Below are 23128 nucleotides of genomic sequence, written 5' to 3'. Positions count from 1 at the left end.
CTGCAAAAATTTTGTAATCCACATTTAGGAGTGAGATGGGACGGTAGTTTTTAAGTTGAGTCTTTTCAGTTTCCACTTTGGGAATCAATGTTGATGAAAGCTTCTTTCCACGACTCCGGGGCCTTCTTCCCCTCCATAATCTGGTTACAAACCTCCATCAAAGGTTGTATCAGATAGTCTTTCAAAGTCTTATAATATTTGGAGGTAAGTCCATCAGGTCCTGGAGATTTGCCTAGTTGCATATTCTGAATGGCACCTTCAATTTCCTGTTGCGTTATTTTGCAATTCAGGATTGTTCTCTTCTCCTGTGTTATTTTTGATAGTCCATTGGTTTTTAAGAATTGATCTATTTCAAACTCTCTCTGTGGCCCCAGTGCATAAAGTTCTTTAAAATATCTCTGGAAACACTTTCTGATTTCTTCTGGTTTCTGAACAATTCTCCCTTCAATCTCTAGGTTTGTAACTGTATTCAAACACACATTAGAGTTCAAGGACATATTGCAGGAAAGCAAAACATTCAAGGTGGGCATGAAGCAGAGTGGATGAGAGGTGTGGTCTGGGATGAGTCCAGAGGGCAAGACAGGCCCCAAGCCTGAGGCTGGTCTAAGTATCACTTCTGATACCCATTTCTATTTCAGTGAAACTTAGGGCTGAACTCCACATGATGTTAATTGTGTCAAAGCAATTGATGTGCACAGTTTTTCATGCTTAAATACCTGCTGAGGTCCCGTACCCCTGAACAGTATTAGAAGAGTAGGGAAGGGTGCTTTTACGCTTTCCCCATCCTGACAAAAATAATTCCCACCCCGAAGCCCATATTAACCCAGGAGGGAAGCTCCAATCAGATTATTCACATATTGTAGATAAGATATTACTCAGAAAATAAAATAACTTCTCAGTTAGTGAACATTCGTATTAAGTCCCCAAAAAAACTCAACACCCCTGAAGGCAGGAAATAAATGAGGCAAACGAAAACTGTCATTATATAAGCTAAATGGGTGGTTAATTTGCAGGCACCTTACCTAGAGAAACAATTTAATTCAGTATCAGAGATAAGGTGTCAAGGAGAGAGAGGGGAAGAATAGCTTTGCCTGCCTGCTAGGGAAGTGGCCATTCAGAACATCTCCAGACTGGCAGTACTCTGCAGGATGAAATCAAATGCATACATGAAAATTTAGGTTTAATGTGATCTGTTGCCCTAGCACAACAAATCAACTTTTAAAAAGAAATTATTTTTATGGCTAGGAAAGTGATGTGGAGATGCATTGAAAAGTTGTGTAAACATCCCACAATCAATTCAGGGTAAATGCTCAATAAATAGGTTGCCTGCCGGAGCTCTTAGAAGGATTTTCAATTCTCCTCATTTTTCTCATATTTATGATTTTCTTAATTCATCCACTATGATTTGTTCTTCTAGATATTTAATGCTCTAACAGTGCTTTATTCCAGTTTACCTAAAACAAATGTTAGGCTAAGAGGCTTAATATTTTCTGTTCCTTCCCCTCTGCCCTTTTAAAAACATTGGTGTTAATTTGACTACCTTCCTCTTCTCTTATAGGAATGTCTATTTTAGTGACATGCCCCATCTTTTTGTTGGAAGATGAATTTTGCATTTGAGTTATTTAATAATTTGGATATATATTGTTTGAACTTGTTAATCTTTAACTGATTTGTCAATTACCCTGGACTTGAACAAAATCTCCTGTTGCTTGTATTTAACATCTGCAGATGCCCTCACAGAAAAAGCTTCAGATGGAATCTGTCCACCAACTTCTGAAGTGTACAGTAATGCAATGAACTCATTTAAATTTATTTGCAGTGCTGGCCCCAAGTTTTGGGGTTCCCTTAGGCAAGGTGCCTTCAGTGCACCGCCTCCCTGAGTGGGCCTGAGAAAGGTAATCTGAGATTGAGAGTTACCTTAATCTAAGATTTGTTAGTTAATATGTTAGTTAATATGTTATTTCCCCTTTCATTGAAAACCAGGTAGAACTTTGGGGACTCGGGGGGTAGTAGAGAAGGTGTTCTAAGACTTTTGAATAGTTTTGTAATGTAACCCTCTTCCTTAATGCTGTTGGCACCACCCATTTACTTGCTCTCTCCCATTGGACCCAATCCACACAAACACACATAGGAAGAAGGTAAGTGAAGGCAGATTGAACAGGCAGCAGCAATAAGAAGGAGGAAGGGGAGTAGAGCTAGGGGGTCTCCATGGGATGGCAGTGGGTTCCCTGTTGTGGTGTAGACCTTCTCAGGTGCCCAACAATACCAACCCATGACACATGGTGCATGTGCCTCCTTCTCCAGTTTTGAGGTATTTAAAGATGCTGCTTTTTTTTAAAAAAAAAAAAAAGGATGGTTCTTTTATCATCCACCAAATGCTATCAGATTTGACATGACCCTGCACCTATTCTGGTGTGCTTTCTGTATTGATCTCCAGTTCTGTGAACATAATAATCTTGCTTACTCATTAAGATTAATTACTTATCTTTAGCATCTCATCTACTTGGAAGGGCAAAAAAATCCATTGCAATCCAGTTTCTTTGTATTTCCTGATGTTTTTTCCTGTGTGCTGTTGACATTTTTTGTTTCAGGGAAGGAGTGCTTATTCTGATCACATCAGCAAGTTTAGACAGATTAGTTATCATAGTTCCTGTTTGTACTGTCTTTTTTGTTCTAAAAAACCTCATCTTGAATTGTTCAGAGACTGAAGGTGCTTCCAGACAGGGACTTGTTGGGGGATCAGTGCTCCTCATGCATGCAGGTTTTCTGCAGTGTCATATTGGGATGGAGAATGTCAAATTTGTTTCTCTTAGTTGCTGTTTTTCCAGTCTTAAATTCACTACTCCACATTTCCACTGCAATTTTCAATGAAAAAAAGTTATAAAAGTTTTCCAGCATTTTTAAACAAATTTATTCTAATAAACACATTTTGGGATGAAGTTTAGACTAATATATACAATTTCCCAAGCAATCCTTAGAATCCACATACTGTTGGCCTCAAAATGCCAGACTGTATTTCTTTCCCCATTTCATGTGGATTTACCCCTTCTAGACAAATTCTAATAAGTCAAAACAAAAAACAAAACAGTTGCCAGAAACCTGTTTGCAATATCTCACTGACACTTCCCATCTGGAAATACCCTCAATCCCAGTCCTCCTGCTTTGAACCTAAGGGTTTCTGTTTTAACTAAATACCTTCTAACTTTCAAATGCTACTTAGGCTACATGTTTATGCACACTATGCCCAGTGCCACAACCCTATGGCATTTATTCCCCAGGTAATCTTGCACTGGGGTGCAGTGGTGTAGCTAGCCACTTGGGTGCCCGGTGTGGCGCGTGCATCCTGCAGCCAGGGGTGCGGCGAGCTGCCCATGGGGGCGGGGCGAGCCAAGGCAGGGCGCGCTTGGAGCCTCTCTGCAGCCTCCTCCTCAGCCGTAGGGTGCAGTGGGCAGCCACAAGCCCTGTGCTACTCGAAAAAGCAGTGCAGCGCTTGCAGGCAGTCTGCCCACTGCTTTCCCTTCAGGAGAGACGCATGGCTCACGCACACTGCAGGCCCCACGGTGTGGCACCCAGTGCCCTCTGCCTCACCTAGCTACCAGTGGCGTAGGAAGAGGTGGAAGAGGTGGGTGGTGGGTGCGGGAGTTATTTTCCCCAAAAAAGTTGTGAGCCCAATTTTTAAAATTTTATTTTAAAAACACATATTTTTGCCATTTTGTCACCCCCCTCAGTGATTACACCTGGGGCGGACCGCACCCAGCACCCCCCCCCCTTCTTATGCCACTGCTGGAGTGTGCCTCATGTTAGGTACTGTCTCTCTCTCGCTGTTTGTTTTAGTTGCTTATTTCTCTTGGTCATGTGGCCCATTCTTCAAAGCGTGTGGTGCTATGCCCCATGCAGGGAGTTCAGCTGAGTTGTTTTGGCACTCCTCCCCAGGCAGCTGGCAACACTGGCTCTGGTGAGAGGGAGTCCAGGCCTGCTGTAATTCACCCACCCAGTGCTCTGCAGGGGTACCCGCTTTCCTGAGCTCCATGTCAATAGTCGGAAACAGTGAATGGCTTTCCTCTTCCTGGCCCGGCTTGCTTTAGATTATCAGCAGGATAAAGAGTGCTCTCAGACTTTTTGTCAGGCCTCCTAGCCCCTTCTCCCTTTCTTCCAAGTGGCCTTAAATTTTGTGTGGGAATTGTTCTGAACTATGGTCACACTTCTCAGCCTAGACTCAAGAGCTAGGTTTCACAGCCAACTCTAAGAAAGTGTCAGCCCTGAGGCACTGTGCACATGATGCAATGCAACATGGGAGCACTTCACATGTTTCACAGTTCCTCGGCACATGTGAGTTCACCACACACGAGAATGTACGTGATGGGATTCGTGCAATTTCTGATTTTACTGTAGGAACACGTGAATTGGTGCTTGCTTCCAGAACTTTTGAAAACTGAAGTCAGTAGGTTATATTAGCATATTTGCAATTCTGCATCCATGTACATTAACATTGTGTAACCCAGAGTGGGACACATCTTCTGGGCAACACTTGAAATAAGCTGTGTCCCTGACTGTGTTGCTGATTCATGGGCATTTTAAGTGAGGAGGTGGAAGGTGGGTAGAAATTGGCTAAGGAAAGGTGGTTTGGCAGCAGCATTGGACTTCCTCCTAAGCGCATTTATTTACCCAAACAGGCGACTGCTATTGTTCTCTGTCTAGCTCCTCCCACCCTCCTGGCCCAAACTTAATCCTGTGTAGACTAACAAAAAAAGGGGTCCCACAGAGCAACATTATGCACTAGGAGGGTAAACATAAGGAAGTAACCCTTCCTCAACCCTGTAAATGCAAGCAACCATGTTTAGGCTCCATGTAGCGTTTTACCAGCCCCAGGACACACGTGCAAACAAAGCTTCATCCCATTTTTCATGAACACATACATGAATCCAGCTGCATTCATGCACTATTTCACATGTTGTGATCTGTGTATATGTGCAGCTTTGAGAACAGCCTGAAGCAGTCATGTCACACGTGTAAGGGTTAAACAAAAGCAGAACTACAGGTCACAAAAGGGGAAAGTTAAGCTCAATATTATTTCACAAGATTACAGGTCTAGTAAGTTTGCCCACAAGGCTTCAATTATAAATGGGGATATTTACCAAATAATGGGCTCATCCACACTGGAGTTTATTCTGTATTCGAAGCTGCTTGTGTCTTTCTATTTTGTATGTGTGCTGCATCCACACAATAGCACCCTCACCCAAGTAGTAACCCTCACTTCCCTCCCCCTGTGAAATCCAGATTTTACTGTTCTGTGACTAATCCAATAAGGGAATAAAATTCAATATAGAATCATATGTTACCATATATATATATATTTTTACATGTGTGATGATGTTTCACTGGGTGCCATTCATTGCCCCACCCTTCCATTTTGTTTCCATCAGCCCAAAGAAAAGGATTCAGTCTGACTTTTCTCACCAGTGTGTTGCTGAACTCACAGTATGGAACATAGGTGGTCATATTAATTTCAGTTACTGCTTTACTTGAACCCAAGGTCATCTGGAGCAGTGTTTCCAGACTGTGGTAATATATGTTTTAAATATTTTTAGAGATTTTTATTTTATTTTATAATTTGCTATTGCTACCTTGGACCTCCTTCAGGAGGAAGGATGGGATGATGATGATGATTTATTATCTGCCCTTAACCAGCAGGTCCCAGAATGGGTTACAATAACTTAAAATTCAGTATTTTTGAAAGTTAAAAAAATTAGTCACGGAAACATCACAGGTTTCAAAGGTGTGTCTTCAGCATTTGCAGAAAGCTGTGTGGTGAAGTTACCAGACACATCTCTGTGAGGAGGGAATTCCACAAAATCATCACCACCATTATCATCATCCTATAAAACCTTCAGCAGGTACTGACCTCTGTTTAGATCATATTGACATCATAGTTATTTGGTCATGTGAATTGACCCACAGAATGTTGGGAAAGTACATCTTTAACAGGTTCATTTGACTTGGCACAGAAGAGGGTCATGCATCCCCCTTTCCCTTTTGATAACTCTGTGGTACATGAGTGAACCTGGCTGATCCACAAATGATGGTTGTGCACAACAAGACAGGCTAGAACTTAAGGCAATACTGCCCATCTGTTGTGATCTGCATGTCTCTTGTTTCCTGTAGTGTGTAAAAAAAGTTTCATAGGCCTGCTGTAATCACAGCCATGCACAACTTCCAGAGGCGGACAGCTTTCCCAGGCTGTAGATTAATCAACTTCAGGACTCCATGATGCCTTCTTTCCTCAGCAACAGTAAACTGTTGTTCCTGACTAGAATCTAAAGAGGCAGAAAGAAAATCACTTCTCTCCCAGACTGGGAGCAGTTTGTTCCTTAGCCTTGGATTTGGAAAACATGACTAAAGGGAGTTTCTTGAACCCTGAACACCAGTGGGGTGTCTCTTCATTTCAAGCCTCTCTCCGTTGGGAGCTCAGTCCAACAACCTCCCAGTGCATTGCTTCCTCCTGCAGGAGCAAGAGACAGGCAAGGAACAATGGGTGGAGAGCAGGAAATGGTGCATGGGAAACAGGATTTCATGTCATTGCTGTGCTGTCTGTGAGGGCCTCTAAGCATCCCTCCCCCAACAGACGCCATTCCTGCTCTGGCTGAATCCCAGCCAAGAAAGCTCTTCCCACTGACTCGCAGCTCTTGCTGTGCCCAGTCCATTCTCACTCTTAATCAGTTCCTGAACTCCCCAGAGGTTGCTTGTGCGTGCGTGTTTGTGTACCCCAGGCTGAAGCACCCCAGGAAGGCTCTACAAGCAAGCATGGAAGAAACAGGCAGGTCATAATCTCTTCTGCAACAACACGTGGCAGGGAACAAAGCGCTGGAATGGGTGGAAGGGCCTTGGAGGGGACAATCTGAACTCCCAAGCAGGTGGACCGAAACTCAGCCAGAGTTTCTTTTCCTGAGGCTCGTAACATACACTTCAGAAAGCAGGAGCGGGATTTTCTAACCGGAGAACCAGAATCTGTCTTCCTCATGGGGTGTGTGTAAACGTCCTTCGAGCTACTCTGACCCATTCAAAGCAATGGAAGACACAGGAGCATCAGGCATAGAGGACGCACTCTGCAAATGAAAAACAACTCAAATGCCCCCATCGTCTTTTCCTTTTCTGGATCCGTGATGTCTGAGCTCTCCTGACACTGTGTACACTCAGGAAAATGAGACTGGGCAGGCTTTGTGTTTTAACTCTCTTCTTGCATCTGGCAGGTAAAGTCCTCCCCCCCCCCCCTTAACAGGTTGGTGGGAGGTGGGTTGCTATTGGTTTTGGTGGCAGAAAGAATGGAACTTGGCGAAGTTTGCAGAGCTCTGTGCCAAGGTAGAACTTATGCTATTGGAGTCCAACAGACCGGGACATAGTGTCAGTAGAACGGTGCCACATAATACTTGTTCCGCATTTGCATGAAACCAGTCTTTTAGTGTGGCAGCACCCAATCTTTGGAACTCCCCGCCTATCGATATCAGGCATGTGCCTTCGCTGTACTCTTTTTTTGGTGTCTGTTAAATACATCATTTAGACTAGCCTGTCCAGACAGGTAGAAGGTTGATGTATTTTAATCTGCTTTTAGGTCATCATTGGTTTTAATTAATTTAATTTAAATGTTTTATTATCTTTTAAAAAACCGTTTTTACTGATAATTTTATTGTTTTATTCTTTTTGTAAACCACTTCAAGGTTTTTTTTTGTTTTCGTTTTCATAAATATTATGAAATTAAATAAATAAATAAAAAAGGGATGGCCATCCCATCTGGCAATTTCTGGACAGGAAGCCACAAACTACTCCTATCTAGAATTATACTGATATTCATTAGCGTATATCCAATTAAGGGTATACTACCGTCTGATGCGTCAGCCTGTTGTCTACTCAGCAAATTGGGGGACCACTATGAAAATACCCAACAATTACAGGCAGTACTGGGAGAAACCTTGAATGGCATGCAAAGGGGGAAATCTTGTTCTGAGCTCTCTGAACACCCACCTTTGTTGTGCTGCATTGCTTCATGTGTAGATGCTGCATTAGCTACCAACAGGACCAGTATTTGAATCAGGTTGACCACCCTCAGCAGTAGTCAGCCCTGGTTAATTGGGCTCTGGGTGAGGAACCCCTGGTGCCACCAGAATGGTAGGTCTGGGATTTAAACATTTTCAGAGATGCTGTTATTTGCAGACCCATGTGCTGTTTCTGCAACATCCTCTTTGTCTCTCCCAACTAAGAGTGGAAAATCTTAGCCATATGGTGAGCAATGGACAAATCATTCAATTTCTGATCTGTGTCATTTTTTTTGCATGAGTGCACTCATAAGTCTTTTCTATCCCATTTTCACATTAATCTCTTATATATGTGTGTGGTGTTGTTGTTTTAGTTTTAAAAAACTACATGGAGTTCCACATCTAGATACATATTTGAGGGCTCCTCCAATACTAGTGTTCCATCGTGAGTGTCTTCTGCAACATGTTCTGGACACAAAAATAGTGTGTTATTAGTGGATTATTTTTCCCCCTATTTCCTAGTTTGTTCTTTGTGATGCTTCCCCAGTGCTACCACATTATTGTTGTCCAGGAAGGTTATAGCGCAGGAAAAGCAGGTATAAATAGTTACACAATTTCAACAGGCAGTGGCAGGATATGCACTGATTGCAAATGAAGCTGGGTGACCACCCCAAAACTTCTGCAGGCCAAAACAGTATTGAAAGCAGAATTATGGTTGACAGTCCCAACAGCATCATGATCGCCAATAATCATGAATATGAAATAAAAAGGACATCTGCAGGGGTCCGTAGACATATTTTCTTTTAAAATTCACACTTTTAAACATATTTTAATGCTGTTGCTGAGATAAAGTCTGTGATGGAGCATTTGGGGAACGTGAAGAGCTGATGGGTAACTAAGTTCTGATCTGAAGATTGGTCTGGAAGGTGTAGATCAGGTTAGTCTGTATTCACAAAGACTGAATTCCATGGCCATCTCCAACCTTTTCCATCCAGGCATGGAATACAATGAATAGAGAATGGAAGAAAAGCAGTTTTGGTAATGCCCGTCAGTGGTATTCCATGGGCAGTGGGTGCTTTGATATCATTCTGACCGCCATTTGTGCTACAAACACACTCTTGGGTGATAGAAAGAACCACCATATGGCTGAACGCAGTTGTTACAGGAAAACTGGGTGATACAGACATTGTTGGCTTGGGTTTACATGCACATTTCTTTTGTCTCTGTTCAGATAAATCTTGCAGAGTTTCGAACCACTGCAATGCCCCGTGAATCCCTTTTCCTCATAAGAGAGATTGCAACGAGTGGACACATCATGTCTGTCTCATACCATCATAGCCTGGAAAAAGCTATTGTGTGTATCCAGTCCCAAAAGGCCACAAATGGATTATTTATAGCCCTGCTCTCTAGCTAAGTTTGTGCATTGAAGCTATACGCAAGCCTGTGTGCTCACATGTTTCTTACTAACACAGGAAATAGCTTCTGAGGTGGGTAGGGTGGATTTTCCATTGGGAAAATAGCACAGGTAAAAGGGTTAACCCATACTGTGAAATGAAACGAAATGAAACAGCAGAAGGGCAACGTCTTCTGTGTTTCATCAGAATATAATTAGCTGTTTTCTGAAAAGTGACATCAGAACATCATATCGAAGAAAGGTTAATAAGAGTTGCAAGCCTTCAGGGTCACACAAGCATAATGAGAGAGACAATCTGATCAATTCAAATATAAGGGTGGCATTCCAGAATATATAGTGTGTAATAGAAGTATTCTGGTAATAGCATCATTGTTATTCCTGAAAAGATTTCTGGATTTCTGTGCTGGAAATAATGTGTGACAAACACATTGATTGTCACATGGTGTGTTTACATTTGTGTATTGTGATGTATGTACATGTAGACAGAAGAAGGCATGCTTAACATGTAGGGATTTTGTCATAATTGACAAAATAATAGCCTATGTGCTATCTCATCATACAAGCGATCTCTATGTTCCTTTCCAAATTCAAACAAATACACGGATAAATATTTTAAGTGGTGGTATAATGATTTGTTTTCAGACCTGTACTGTATGTGTCCCGAGACGGAATAATAATATTGTTTTTAACATATTAGATAAGAACTTCCTGCTGTGTTGCTGAAATGGCAACAGAGGTTGAGCACCATCCACTGTACCTTTGTATTAAAAGAATTTGTGTGTGTGTGTGCGCGCACACACACAAAAATATAAAACAGTTCTACGCACAGTATCTGTTATTAGATGTAAGCAATTAAAAATGTATACATATTCAACTTATCAACAAAGATTCTACGTTCAGTGGCTCTTCCCAGAGGGATGGGATTTACTAGGGATTTACTAGAGAAAATGTCCCTGTTAAATAGGAACAACTGAAGTTTATATCCGTTGAAAGAAAGCACATAGCTTCAAATGTTACTTTCATGAAGAGGAAACACAAGTATGTCACAGATAAGCAGCCCCTGGCTACTTTCACCTGAGTGAAGCTGGCCCTCACAGTGGGAGAGTTCCCTGCTCTTCTTCTAGAGCCTAGGCAAGGCCTGGCTTCGATTGTGTGAATTATGCTGAGATCCTTTGCTCTCCCTGTCCTAAAATAACACCTTCTCTTGTTCTTCTGACGCAGGAGCAATTATGGATATCACCCTGATGGCCAACGTCTTGAGTCCCTCACACACCAACTTCTACCTCTTGTGTGTGACTGGTGAGCGAAATGCCAGCCTCCAGATTGACAGAGACAATAAAATTGTCATGACCCACCCCAGGTCCAGATTCCAGATGTACAAGAACAGCAGCCATGCAGTGCAAATGAGCGGCTTCTCCCGGTCAGACCTGGTGGGCATCACGTACTGCTTGGGGCAGACTGAGTCAGAACAAACCAGGGTGGTTTATGTGCACAACAATGTGGATGGTAAGCTTGAGAGAGATTCAGCATGACACTGGAAAAGATAATATGCAGATATGTGGTTTCTGAGAACTGGGAGCGATATGTACTTTGAAGTTATTCTTTCTCAATGTTAGGTCCTTACATCATTGTGATAAGACCAAGGCTAAGGTAATGGAGTCTTCTCTCTATACCCTCCTCAGACCCAGACCCTGGGGTCATTCTTTCCATTTGTTTGCATACCAGGACAAGGAAAAAGGAAAAATGAGTATTAATCAATCTAGGGAATTCATTTCATTTTAGGCCCAGCCAGATAAATGTGTGTTGGGGTGTGTGTGTGAAATTGATTGCAGCAGCAATGCAATGTATTTATTTATTTATTTATTTATTCATTCATTCATTCATACATACATACATACATACCCACCCTGCCCTCTGGCTGGGTTTTAAAAAGAGGAATGGATGAAAGAAGCTAGAGGAAAAACAGCAGGTCTCAGCAGTGAGTGGGAAAAGATGTTGTCTGTATGCCAGTCTACCCATAGATGAAAAGGAGATCCACAGCAAAGAGGAAGACCTGGAAATTTCTCTGAAGACGGGTCTACCTAGGTCTTGTCACCACTCGGTCACCAGCAGAAGCAGACCGACAGCAATAGCCTCATGGAAAGGGCACCATTGCCACTTACTGGCAGGGGGAAGATGGCTGTGAAGGCATGGCTGCATAGATGCACAAGAATGACTGCCAGTGATATCACTGCCAAAAGGCTATTGTTGTAGCTCCACCCCAATGGGTGAGCCACTCCTAGTCACTGGACTTACCAGAAATGGCAGACCTGTTCTCTAATACTAGGTTTGTTTATTTGTTTGTTTGTAGTATTTACTTTGTCCCCTTGCTGGAAAAAAAATTCCTGCCGACATCTGTGGAAGGGATTCTGGCATATTTTATTTGTTTATATACAGTGGTACCTTAGTTCTCAAACTTAATCCATTCCGGAAGTCCATTCCAAAACCAAGGCGCACTTTCCCATAGAAAGTAATGCAAAATGGATTAATCCGTTCCAGGCTTTTAAAACAACCCCTAAAACAGCAATTTAGCATGAATTTTACTATCTAACAAGACCATTGATCCATAAAAGCAATAAACAATGTGCTGCAGTCACACAATAAATCAATCAGTAGCTGAACTGGATTCCACACAGTCACAAAAACAAAACAAAACAAAAAAGCCGCAAAAACAGACAGACCTCAGCGCAACACTCAAAATGGAAGTGTGGCACTCAAAACGGAGCACATTTGGCTTCTGAAAAAGTTCGCAAACTGGAACACTTACTTCTGGGTTTGCAGTGTTTGGGTTCCAAGTTGTTTGAGTACCAAGGCATTTGAGAGCCAAGGTACCACTGTATATGATTTTCATAACTGTTGCCTACTAGTACTCATAGAATTGCATAGACAGATCTAAACATGCAGCAAATAGGGTATTTGTCTTGGATGCTTTAGTTGAGATTCCTGCATTTCTATAATTCTATGAACTTAAGGGCACACATTTTCCCTGGCATCCTACTACAAAAGAATTTCTGGATGCTATGGTGCTAGTCAGTCATTAGTCATTTGAGCGATTCTTATTGCCAGGAAAAGAGACATCAGTCAGATAATTTAAACAAAGAACCCAGGAAGAATATCTGAAAATTGACTAGATTTTCTTATCTTAGAAGGCCTTTGAAGTATGATAAACATTGATTTGGGTGAGGCAGAACAAAGACACCACTGGAAATCCAGGCTTTGTTACAGATACAATTTAAAGCATGACTTTGGGAGATATGCTCATAATGGAGGGTTTGGAAATAAGAATAAGGATGACGTTAACAATAAGATGCAGAACAATCCTAACCCTAACATTACCTAAAATGGGCACATCAACCTTCACCTCACTTGTTGTATTTTAATATTTTGTTGGAAGCTGCCCAGAGTGGCTGGGGAAACCCAGCCAGATGAGCGGGGTATAAACAATATATTATTATTATTATTATTATTATTATTATTATTATTATTATTATTATTATTATTATCAGGGAAGTTTTTAATAGACAGAGGGCCTTCTTGGTAGTGGCGCCCACCCTGTGGAACAGCCTTCCTTCACATGTGAAGGAAATAAGCAGCTATCCTATCTTTAAAAGACATCTGAAGGCAGCCCTGTTTAGGGAAATTTTAAATATTTAATGCTGTATTGTTTTTAACACTTGATTGGGAGCCGCCCAGAGTGGCTGGGGAAACTCAGCCAGATGGGTGGGGTATAAATATATTATTATTATTATTATTATTATTATTATTATTATTATTATTATTATTTTGTTCTGGACACTGTGAGTTAGTACCTGCACTAAGCCTACATGCTCACCTTTCCCCTTGCAATATGTGTAGAAAATGCCACACACAGTTTGTTCCACCCTTGTAAGGATTTGCTCTTTTAGCCTGGCGGCCTTTGCACTCTGGAACTCCCTGCCCATTGACATTAGGCAGGCATCTTAGCTGTGTTGTTTTCTGTAGCCATTAAAAACTTTTTTGTTTAGACAAGCCTACCCAGATTAGTGAAACTGACATGTATTTTATATATGACACGTGTATAATATTTTAACTTTATTTTATAATGTGTAGTTTTAACTGCTCCTTTATTATTATTTATTTATTTATTTATTTATTTATTTATTATAATAAATAATAATAATATTTATTATTATTTTTAAGATTAAATTGGCTTCAAATCTGACTTCTATCAATAATTTTAATGTATTTTTTATTTCAACTAAACCGTTTGGAGTCCCCCTCCTAATTAAGATTCCATTAAATAAATAGAGTAAAATAGGCAAATATACATGTTGAGCAGGATGAAGTGCTTAGGTGAGTTCTGGAAATCCCAGACAAAGATGGAATGACAGATCTGGGCAATCCAGAGCATGACCCTCTGATGATCAGGGAAGAGAAAATATTGCAGGTCCTGCTTCCTAACCCAGTCTCTGTTTCTGTCTGACCCTGCAGCCAACCTCGTCCCAGAGAAAGTGACCCAGACATTCAGCCTCTCCCAGCCAGCTGTACTTGTTGCCAAGATAAAGCACGGGAAGAACGCAGACATTTTGTGGAAAAGGAATGGCAAGTGCCCCCCTCTCCCAGCTGCACGGCTTTGGGGAGATCTGTCCCTGCTCCAATGCTTCCCCACCCCACCCCATTCCTGGAACAAGGGCCGCCCTCAGTCATCCTTGTCAATCGAAGCTGGCAGTCTAGGCCCAGACCTGCCAGTGGGCTTGCAGCTGGATGCCTTTGTGCTTCCTCAGTTCTTCTCCTACCCAGACTGCTCTGTCAGTGATGTCCTTAGAGGTTGCAGGAGCCTCTAAGCCCTGTCCAGGCCAGTCACAGGCTGGAGTGGATTAGCCTTAGTAGGGCTTATTCAGAGTTCAGTTGTCAGCTCTCATGCTTTTCTTCCTCCCTGCCACTTTCATTTGCAGGGACCTACTATGACACCAAGGACCAGGGGGAGGTGAAGGAGAGCCAGTCCACTCTGACCCTGTCGCCTGTCAGCGTGAGTGACGGTGGGATTTACAGCGCTACATTCATTGGGGACAGTCCTTTGTCAAGTGCCTTCTTCCGGCTGATTGTGCGAGGTAAGATAGTGCAGAACTGAAGAAATGCAGGTCAATAGGAGCCACGGACGTCCCCACTAACGTCTGTTTACATCCTTTGTTATGGGGTGGGTGTGATTCAGTGTCTCATCATTTAAAGACTCCCAGCTGAACATGTACAGCTTCTATTAAAAACTATTGTTTGAGATCATAAGAAGGCTTTCTCTGGTGCCTCTTTACCCATATGCCAGGCGTCACTTTAAGTTGCTGCCAGAGGGTAATGAACACATAGGTGTGAACTTGCCCTGAGCATAGTGGCTGTTGGAGACTGTTAATGACTGCACTGTGGTTAATGCTGCCTCGTGCTGTCCAGAGATCAGGCTTCCTTCCAAATCTTCTTTAAATTTTATTTTATTATTTTATGTTTCTGTCCTGCCTTTCTTCCGTCATGGCACTCAAGGCAGTGACCAGAACCAGACCTGCCTAGTTTCATTAAAGCAGTGGCCTCCTGTGCATCCAGGCAATAATTGTCTGTCTGTCTCTTCCCAACCTCCCAGGATGTGCGGCCAAGAAATGGGGCTCTTCTTGTGACAAGGACTGTCCCGACTGCCTGAATGGAGGCATCTGCCACCATATTGAGGGAGAATGCATCTGTCCACCAGGCTTCATGGGCACCCGCTGTGAAAAAGGTTAGAAGCAATGTGTACATGGTCTTGGTAGGAAGAGATTCCTCTGCTCCATGAACTGAACTTGTAAATCTTCACAAAGAGTATAGATGGTTGCCATTTGAAACCTGCCTTGAAGCCTCTGCCTTAGGCAATGAAGCGTGGGTAGAAGGCCATGGAGTCCCAAATAGCTTTGTTAGCCGCTTTGAGACTCCTGAAGGGGAGTGAAAGGCGGGATATCAAATCCAAACTCTTCTTCTTCTTCTTCTTTCACATCTCGAGTCCCAAGTCTCTTATCTCTGCAGAGGGATCAACTGGTGTTGTGTGAGAAAAGGTACAGAGATCACAGTGGAGAAACCTGGCATCACAATAAAGAGGAATTATGGATTCATTGTAGGATTCGTTCTGATTGTGTGCAGATAGGGACACAGGAAGGAACAAATGTGGTGCAGGGTTGGTGAACATGTGTGGCTTTGTCAGTACAGTGGCAGCAAATCCCTGACAAGAATCTTCTTGCCTTGCAGCTTGTAAGGAAGGCATGTTTGGGCGAAACTGCCAGGAGAAATGTCATAACAAGCAAGGCTGCAAGGGGCTGGCCTTCTGTCTGCCTGATCCTTATGGCTGTTCCTGTGCTACTGGATGGAGTGGTCTTCAGTGTGGCTCAGGTATGTTCCCTGCAGTCTCTTTCTCCCAACTCTATGGCACTTTTGGACACCAAGGTGATAAATGAGATGGGGCGGTGGGGGAAGCTGACCTACTTAGATGCAAGGCACAAGATGCAAGCGTATGGCGTCTGTTCCACAGAACCAAAGAAACTCTGTGCTTCCTTTCCCCTTGCTTTCCATGTTACATTTGGCAGCATAAAAACAAACCTCGTGTAATGCTTGGGGTGCAAGCTTGTAGGCCACCCTTCATTAGGGCAGTTTCCAGCAATACATAAAAACACACCGAGGAAAGAAAATTAAATGTTAAAATAATCCAATTAATAAAACAGTAACAGAGCAACCGAATGAGGCAAACTGGTGGCTACTAGTTAACATAAAAAACCAGGAGAATAAAATTGTTTTTACCTGTCAGCAGAAGCCAAATTTAGGGCACTCCCAGATTGTCACTATTTTCGGGTGGGATTCAATTCCATACCAGCAAATTCAGGTTGCGTAATTATAGTTTACCGGAAGCCCTCACCGTATTAGACTTTTTGCATTAAGGAAAGTGATGGAGAATGCACTGGGATTGCTTGATTCAAAGTTGTATAACCTCCCTGCAAATGAATCAGAACAAACGCTCATTAAATATTGGGCGTCATCTAATCTCCCCACAAACTTTGTGCAAACAAATCAGGATGAATGCTCAACAAGCAGGTTGTCTGAAAGCAACCAGAGTCTCTGCCGCCTGGGCTTCCAGGGAAAACAAACTCCAGAGTTGGGGAGGAAACGATAAAGACTCTCTCATGCACCACCATCAAATTTTCATGTAGTATTTTTAAATAGTAAAAATGGCTTAACTTTGGTCCATTAATTACAATAGGTCTATTCAGAGTAAAACATAGGTGAATAACACCCATGTCTTTCTTTAGAAGGGTGTGGTAGCTCCCCACCCACATGGCCATCATGTGATTGATTTCTTGCTAAACTGAAGCTTCTGACTTCTTCTATGTGTTCAGAGCAGCAATAAAGGTAAAGGTACCCCTGCCCGTACGGGCCAGTCTTGACAGACTCTAGGGTTGTGCGCCCATCTCACTCAAGAGGCCGGGGGCCAGCGCTGTCCGGAGACACTTCCGGGTCACGTGGCCAGCGTGACATCGCTGCTCTGGCGAGCCAGAGCCACACACGGAAACGCCGTTTACCTTCCCGCTAGTAAACGGTCCCTATCTATCTACTTGCACCCGGGGGTGCTTTCGAACTGCTAGGTTGGCAGGCGCTGGGACCGAGCAACGGGAGCGCACCCCGCCGCAGGGATTCGAACCGCCGACCTTTCGATCGGCAAGCCCTAGGCGCTGAGGCTTTTACCCACAGCGCCACCCGCCACCCCAGAGCAGCAATAGGGATACATATATATAAATGTAATGTGACATCAGATCTGATTAACATGTTACTTTTGGATAGGGTAATGTTACCATGAGGTGGTGTTTTTACCCTTGTCTGTTTCACATCGTAAAAATTACTTGTGAAAAGGCATTACCTTGAGAAACCTAATGTTTACCAAGTCTCATTCAAATCCTAGAATTTTTCTTGATACAACAAGTGCCAGTCCTCAGCACACAAGGGAGGGTTCAGGGTGGGGAAACAGTCCTTATGTGAAATCAACACTGTAATCATTGTGAAAAAGGTAATACTGTATGAGAATTGGGGTCATGTGATCTCTCAGAAAGTGAGACGTAATGAAGCCATGGGAAAGAAGAGCTCCTACAGGTGTGGCAAGGAGGAACCATGGATATTGGAACAGTACTGATGAAGGCAAATTTCATTAAATCGCGTAACCAGAGTGCAAGCTTGTGGTTTCATTGTTGTTACTACCAACAAACAGCATAGTCACATTGTTTCCTGAACATCTTTACATGGAAAAGATGTTCAAGAACCCTCCCTTCATCTCAGACTCACAGTATTCCTTAGTATTTTTATTCGGTTTTGGCTACTTTCTCTGCTGGGATTCTGTTTGGCTCGTATCCAGGAGAGAGCCACTTCCTCCCTTTGTTTCTTTAGAATCATTTCCCTCCTGCTTGGCTCCAACAAACCAAAAGAAAAAGGGGGTTCTCATGAGCAGGAAGTTCCATAGCAAAGAGAAATGGCTCCTCCAGACTGAGCTGTTCGTTTAGCATTCTTCCTGGTTTACTTCCACAAAGTACAATAAAGAACGGGCATCATATAACCAGTACAAAGTTCATATGATGCATACCCATTATTGAGCATTCATCCTGACATGTTTGTAGGGAGGATATATGACAGTGGGAATTGTTTGTGTGAAGGTTAGACGTCTTCCCATCCATCTATTGTTATGCACATTTTTCAGTGCATTCCGCTCCCCCTGCCCCGCCCCCGTCATTTTCCAAATCTCAAAAAGTCTCCTTTCTTGTTATGTGTAAAAGTGGGTTTGTTGCAACAGAGCACTTTAATCTACTTCAGTTCTGCAAACCTACATTTCTGGCATGCAATTGAATCTCCCTAGTAAAATCAATGACATTCTGGAGGTGACCAATCCATTTTTTAAAAAGGAAGCCAGCACATTTAAAACTGCTTTGTGGTCTTACGTGCCTGCAAACTTACAATGGGAGACGGGTTAAAAGCAGCATACATGAAATCTGCCAGACATCCTTGACCCAGGCACACACACTATGCCTTTAAAGCCCATTCAAAGCCTGTCCCTCCCCAAAGAATCTTAGGAATTAAAGTTTGCCCTTAACAGAGTTACTATTCCCAATTCAACTATAATTCCGAGTGTGTGTTTTGACTGTGCCTTAAACGCATTGCTTGTATGCAGCCCCAGTCTCTGGGAAATGCTCAGAGGAGATTGACCCGCGATCCCTGTGCTCTTTCCCCAGCTTGCTCCTCTGGGAGGTATGGCGCTGACTGTGCCTTGGAGTGTCATTGCCAGAATGGAGGCACCTGTAACCGGTTCAGTGGCTGCATTTGCCCATCTGGTTGGCATGGACAGCACTGTGAAAAGTCAGGTAAAAGCACTCTGGATTGTGTATCATGGGAATGGCAGGAGCCAGGCCCAGTGCCAGAGAACTGCCAAACGAGTACATGAATGGGGAGGGTGCTGCATAGTGGTTAGCCGTTGTCTGCCACCTAGAGATAAAGGGAGGCAAGGAATAAATATCATTTTGCCCTTTTAAAAAATGCTATTTTATTACAATTGTAATGATGTTTTATCCTTATTCTGGTGTTCTGTGCTAAGATCGGATCCCCCAGATCAAGAACTTGGTCTCTCACTTGGAGTTTAACTTAGGCTCCCAGCCTGTAATTACCTGCATGGCAACAGGCAATCCAATCCCTGTGCGTGAAAACATTGAACTGCGCAAGGCTGATGGAACAGTGATCATGGTAAGCTACCATCATGTCCTGGATCAGGCCCTGTACCATCCCAGAGACCTGGGCTTGCTCTTCCCTCTGCCTCTTTGGCCCCAACTTGCTCTCACCCTACTCATACCTTTCGGTCTTTTTCTCTCTGTAATCTCCCTTTCACCCAGATCAATCTATGAGCACAGGGTGTTAAATTGGGTTTCACCCAGATGTAGATAAGCACACGGTGTTAAATTGGGTTTCTTTGTGTGGGTTTGCAACCCTACCTCTGTTCACACGTGAGGAGGATAAATCATGATCAAACTAGAGGTTATGTTAATTATGCAAGTATTTGGGTGCTTTAGCATAGCAGTCCAATTGTCCTGACACCACTTTTTCTTCTGTTTATATAATTGCATGTGATCTATTCCCTTCCGTGTTGGTACTAGTAAGGATGGGGCTAGGTCAGTTGTCAACCCTACCTACATCCCATGGGACTGTGGTTCCCCACAAATACTCAGAAACAGAAGACTTGAGACAGGATATGACTCTACTCTTCTCACCTCTCCAGTCTCTGAAAGCCATCATGGAAAAAGACTTGACAACCTGTGAATTTCAAGTGCCACCGCTGGTCCTCTCTGACACTAGCCTCTGGGAATGCCGTGTCTCCACTACGGGTGGGCAGGACAGTGGCAAGTTCAAGGTCACTGTGAAAGGTGAGCAGGACAGTACAGGTGGTGAGATTTCAGGGTTAGAGATATTCATGCTCAGCTTCTGGGAATTACAAAATCATCACAGGAAGCATCTTTGGTTGTACAGAACTCGGTTACTGAAATGTTGCCACACAGTTTTTATTTTAGTACCCCTCCTAAGATATTCTGCAGTTCTTGTCTAGGCAAAATGAGGTTCTGATGTCTCTTTAAATGTGGTGCTAGTTTTCAAGCAAAGAAACCTAGAAGGAGAGCATAAATCAGAGACAGGAACTAGGATTGTGCCAGGTACCAATCAGGAAAATATCGCATGAGAAACATCTGGTGCAAATCTGTCCTAATAGTTGCAGTCATCTTTCTCTCAAGGGCAGAGGTAAAATGTGCAATCCCTTTGTCTACTTTCATGTTTGCCTGGCTTGTGATTGACGCTGTTCCCTTCCTTAGTGCCTCCCATGCCACTAAGCCCTCCCAGGCTTCTGGCCAAGCAGAGTCGGCAGCTTGTGATATCGCCTGTGGGGCGCGTCTCAGGTGATGGACCCATCATCTCCATCAAGGTTCTGTACAAGCCCCAAACTGGCACTTCTCAGTGGTCATCCATTGTAGGTAAGGGGTTTGCTGTAATCCAGATGGAGCTGTCGCTCTAATTTGTGTGCTCTCTTAAATCTGCAGGGCTCTCTCAAACCTGTGCCTGCTCTGGCTTCAGTTCTTTTCAACTATACAGACAGCGATCCAGACAGGAGTGTTGTGAGCAGGTGATCTAGGAGGCTGAGCTCTGGGTCTTTTGTGCTGGACCCCAGATCTCCTGCCCTTCCCCCTTCATTTCCTTTTTATAACAAGTTTTATATTTATAGAACAGCTGGGCACACCATGAAGTGCAGTGCCCGTGAGAACCCATTGCCCCGGCCATCTAACATCTTAGTTTGGCTAGGGACACGGTGCATTTATACACTTTTGAGTCATTTAAGTAACTAGCAATGCTTCTTGACCCAGGGGATTCTGCTCAACAGGGAAGCAAAGTATTTTCAGCTCAGCCAATCATGAAGAAACAAGGATTCTCTCAGGCATGTGCTACAACAGGAACAGGAGATCAGGCTCCAAAGTTAGGCACAACTCTTGATCCTGGGATTTGCAGACCACCACCACCCCAGCTACAATTCTCATCTGCCTTAATAAACTGCTGTTTCCAGGATTCTTTGGGGGAATTTTAATTAATTAATTGTACCCCACACATCTAACTGGGTTGCCCCAGTCATTCTAAGTGGCATACAGCAGAATATAACAAAACACAGCAATGTACCAGACATTAAAAACTTCCCAATATAGGGCTGCCTTCAGACGTCAACGGAAAGTTGTATAGTTGTTTATCTCTTTGACATCTGATGGGAGGGCTTTCCACAGGGCAGGCTCCACCACCGAGAAGGCCATGTATTCTGAATGTGCTTTAAATGTATTCTGTGGATATGAAGCAGTCCCTGTCCCTTATCTGTTCAGCAGATAATAGAAAATGGAGGGGACATTAGTCTGAAAGGGAAGGTCACAGAGCTGCAGATCCCAGTCAAAAGGCCCTCCCTGTGCAGTGGGCTCTCTGCAGTAAACAAAAATATGGAGCATAACCTTCAGCATGAGACTCTACAGTAACAGACCCATATTTGATCAACAGTTGACCATGCTCAGAACATCACCCTAATGAACCTGCGACCTGTCACAGCCTACCTTGTTAAGGCTCAGCTAACACGCCCTGGAGATGGAGGGGAAGGTGACCCAGGCCCTCACGCTGTCATGGTAACAGAGTGCCAAGGTGAGTACCTGAAGTTCAGTGAGCCAAATCTGGGAAGTGGGGAGATGAAGAATGCCCAAACCGAAAGAAGTAGATTCTGTAGTAGGCATATGAGTAGTGCTAAGGATGGCTACAGTTTCTGATATCCTGGTTCCCGTATGGGTCTTCTTCAGCCATCCTTCCAGTCAGTAGAGATTAACCAGTAGAGATTGTACAAATACCTACTCTGGTATTCTACAGAGACCAGCTAAGTGCCCTGTTTCTGCCATTACCTCCTCTGGTTGGAGAACAAAATTCCAGTGCCCTATAGATGAGTGGCCCAACCTCTTCCCACCTCAGGGATCCAACTGCCTTCTGTCACAGTATATGACTGTATAAAGTTTACTTTGAGGTGGGTGAGTGGGTGTTAATACCCTTAACATGTGGATAAACCAGGTTAACAACTTAACTTCGGTGCTGTTGGCAAGAGAATCAGGCTGATGGCTTCTTGTTTCTCTATTCCACACAGAGCCAACAGCCAAGCCTGTGATTGAACGCTCATTTGTTGAAGGGAGCAACACGTTGCATGTGAACTGGAACCTGCCCGGTGGTGACACTGTGGGCTCTGGGTTCCTCGTCCAGCTCTATGATGCAGCCAAGGAGCTCGTCCATCAGGAAAACATCACTTCCATGATTGTGCAGTCTGCCTACATTCCAAACCTTAAATTCAACAAGGAGTACAGTCTGGTGGTGCTGGTCTATCACTGCACCAGCCTCGGACCTCCATCTGACCTCTACAAGGTCAAGATTGACAGCAAAGGTGGGCAACGGGATGTACCACTTGGGAGAAATCTGCCACTCTCAGAAGGGAGCAGGGCTGGGGGATCAATGACTCTGGGGTGGGTGGCCTCTGAAAGGTTTTACTCCCAGGTGATCCCTTACAGAACAAGTACTATGTCAGAGATGTCCCAACCAGCTTGATGCTCTTGCCTTCTTTGTAGACAGGTCTAAAATCTAATTACCGTTTTTTTTGCTCTATAACACGCACCCAACCATAACACGCACATAGTTTTTAGAGGAGGAAAACAAGAAAAAAAATGTTCTAAACAAAACAGTAGATGTATGATTTTTGTGGTTCAGACATGTGATCTGACGGTGACTTTGGGGTAGCCCAATGCAAAATACCTGAGGATCCATGTGGATCCATGCTTTGTAACCACGTTTTAAGTGGGGAGGGAAGGAAAAGCACTCAAGGGACAAGGAACACGCGTGGGGTGGGTGGAGAAGGATGCTGTTAATAATGCAGAAGAGGGGTATAAGAGGAGAAGGCTCTCCCGCTTTGCTCCTTTAAAGGCTCTGCTTCTCTCCCTCCTCCCCGGCTCGCTGAAAAAAACAGCTCCGGACTCATGTAAGCGGCTCCTCTCCTCTCCCGCTTTGCTCCTTAAAAGCAAGCAGGCTCTTTGTCCCT

The 23128-nt window shown here is 43.5% G+C and overlaps 1 protein-coding gene across 4 annotated transcripts in view; it reads left to right on the top strand.

The window, feature by feature from the left end:
- The first annotated feature begins 2054 nt into the window (after nucleotides 1-2054).
- TIE1 (tyrosine kinase with immunoglobulin like and EGF like domains 1) overlaps nucleotides 2055-23128 on the top strand; it is a 31723-nt gene continuing 10649 nt past the window's right edge. Inside the window, exons 1-12 of one of the 4 annotated variants that reach the window (XM_028733791.2) lie at nucleotides 2055-2138; nucleotides 10663-10947; nucleotides 13951-14061; nucleotides 14415-14570; nucleotides 15086-15217; nucleotides 15718-15858; nucleotides 18732-18860; nucleotides 19091-19236; nucleotides 19766-19910; nucleotides 20349-20507; nucleotides 21565-21702; nucleotides 22190-22480. In XM_028733791.2, coding sequence (XP_028589624.2) covers nucleotides 10671-10947; nucleotides 13951-14061; nucleotides 14415-14570; nucleotides 15086-15217; nucleotides 15718-15858; nucleotides 18732-18860; nucleotides 19091-19236; nucleotides 19766-19910; nucleotides 20349-20507; nucleotides 21565-21702; nucleotides 22190-22480 — 1825 coding nt within the window. In that variant the 5' untranslated portion in view covers nucleotides 2055-2138; nucleotides 10663-10670. Of the gene's footprint in view, nucleotides 2139-5454; nucleotides 5563-6592; nucleotides 7248-10662; nucleotides 10948-13950; nucleotides 14062-14414; nucleotides 14571-15085; nucleotides 15218-15717; nucleotides 15859-18731; nucleotides 18861-19090; nucleotides 19237-19765; nucleotides 19911-20348; nucleotides 20508-21564; nucleotides 21703-22189; nucleotides 22481-23128 lie in introns of those variants that run through there. The other 3 variants (XM_077928832.1, XM_028733789.2, XM_028733792.2) reach the window with 3 other exon arrangements.

Source organism: Podarcis muralis, chromosome 5 (genome assembly GCF_964188315.1).
Source record: "Podarcis muralis chromosome 5, rPodMur119.hap1.1, whole genome shotgun sequence".
Classification (NCBI taxonomy): domain Eukaryota; kingdom Metazoa; phylum Chordata; class Lepidosauria; order Squamata; family Lacertidae; genus Podarcis; species Podarcis muralis.
The sequence above is the reverse complement of the archived record's forward strand: the minus strand, read 5'-3'. Positions and strand labels throughout refer to the sequence as shown.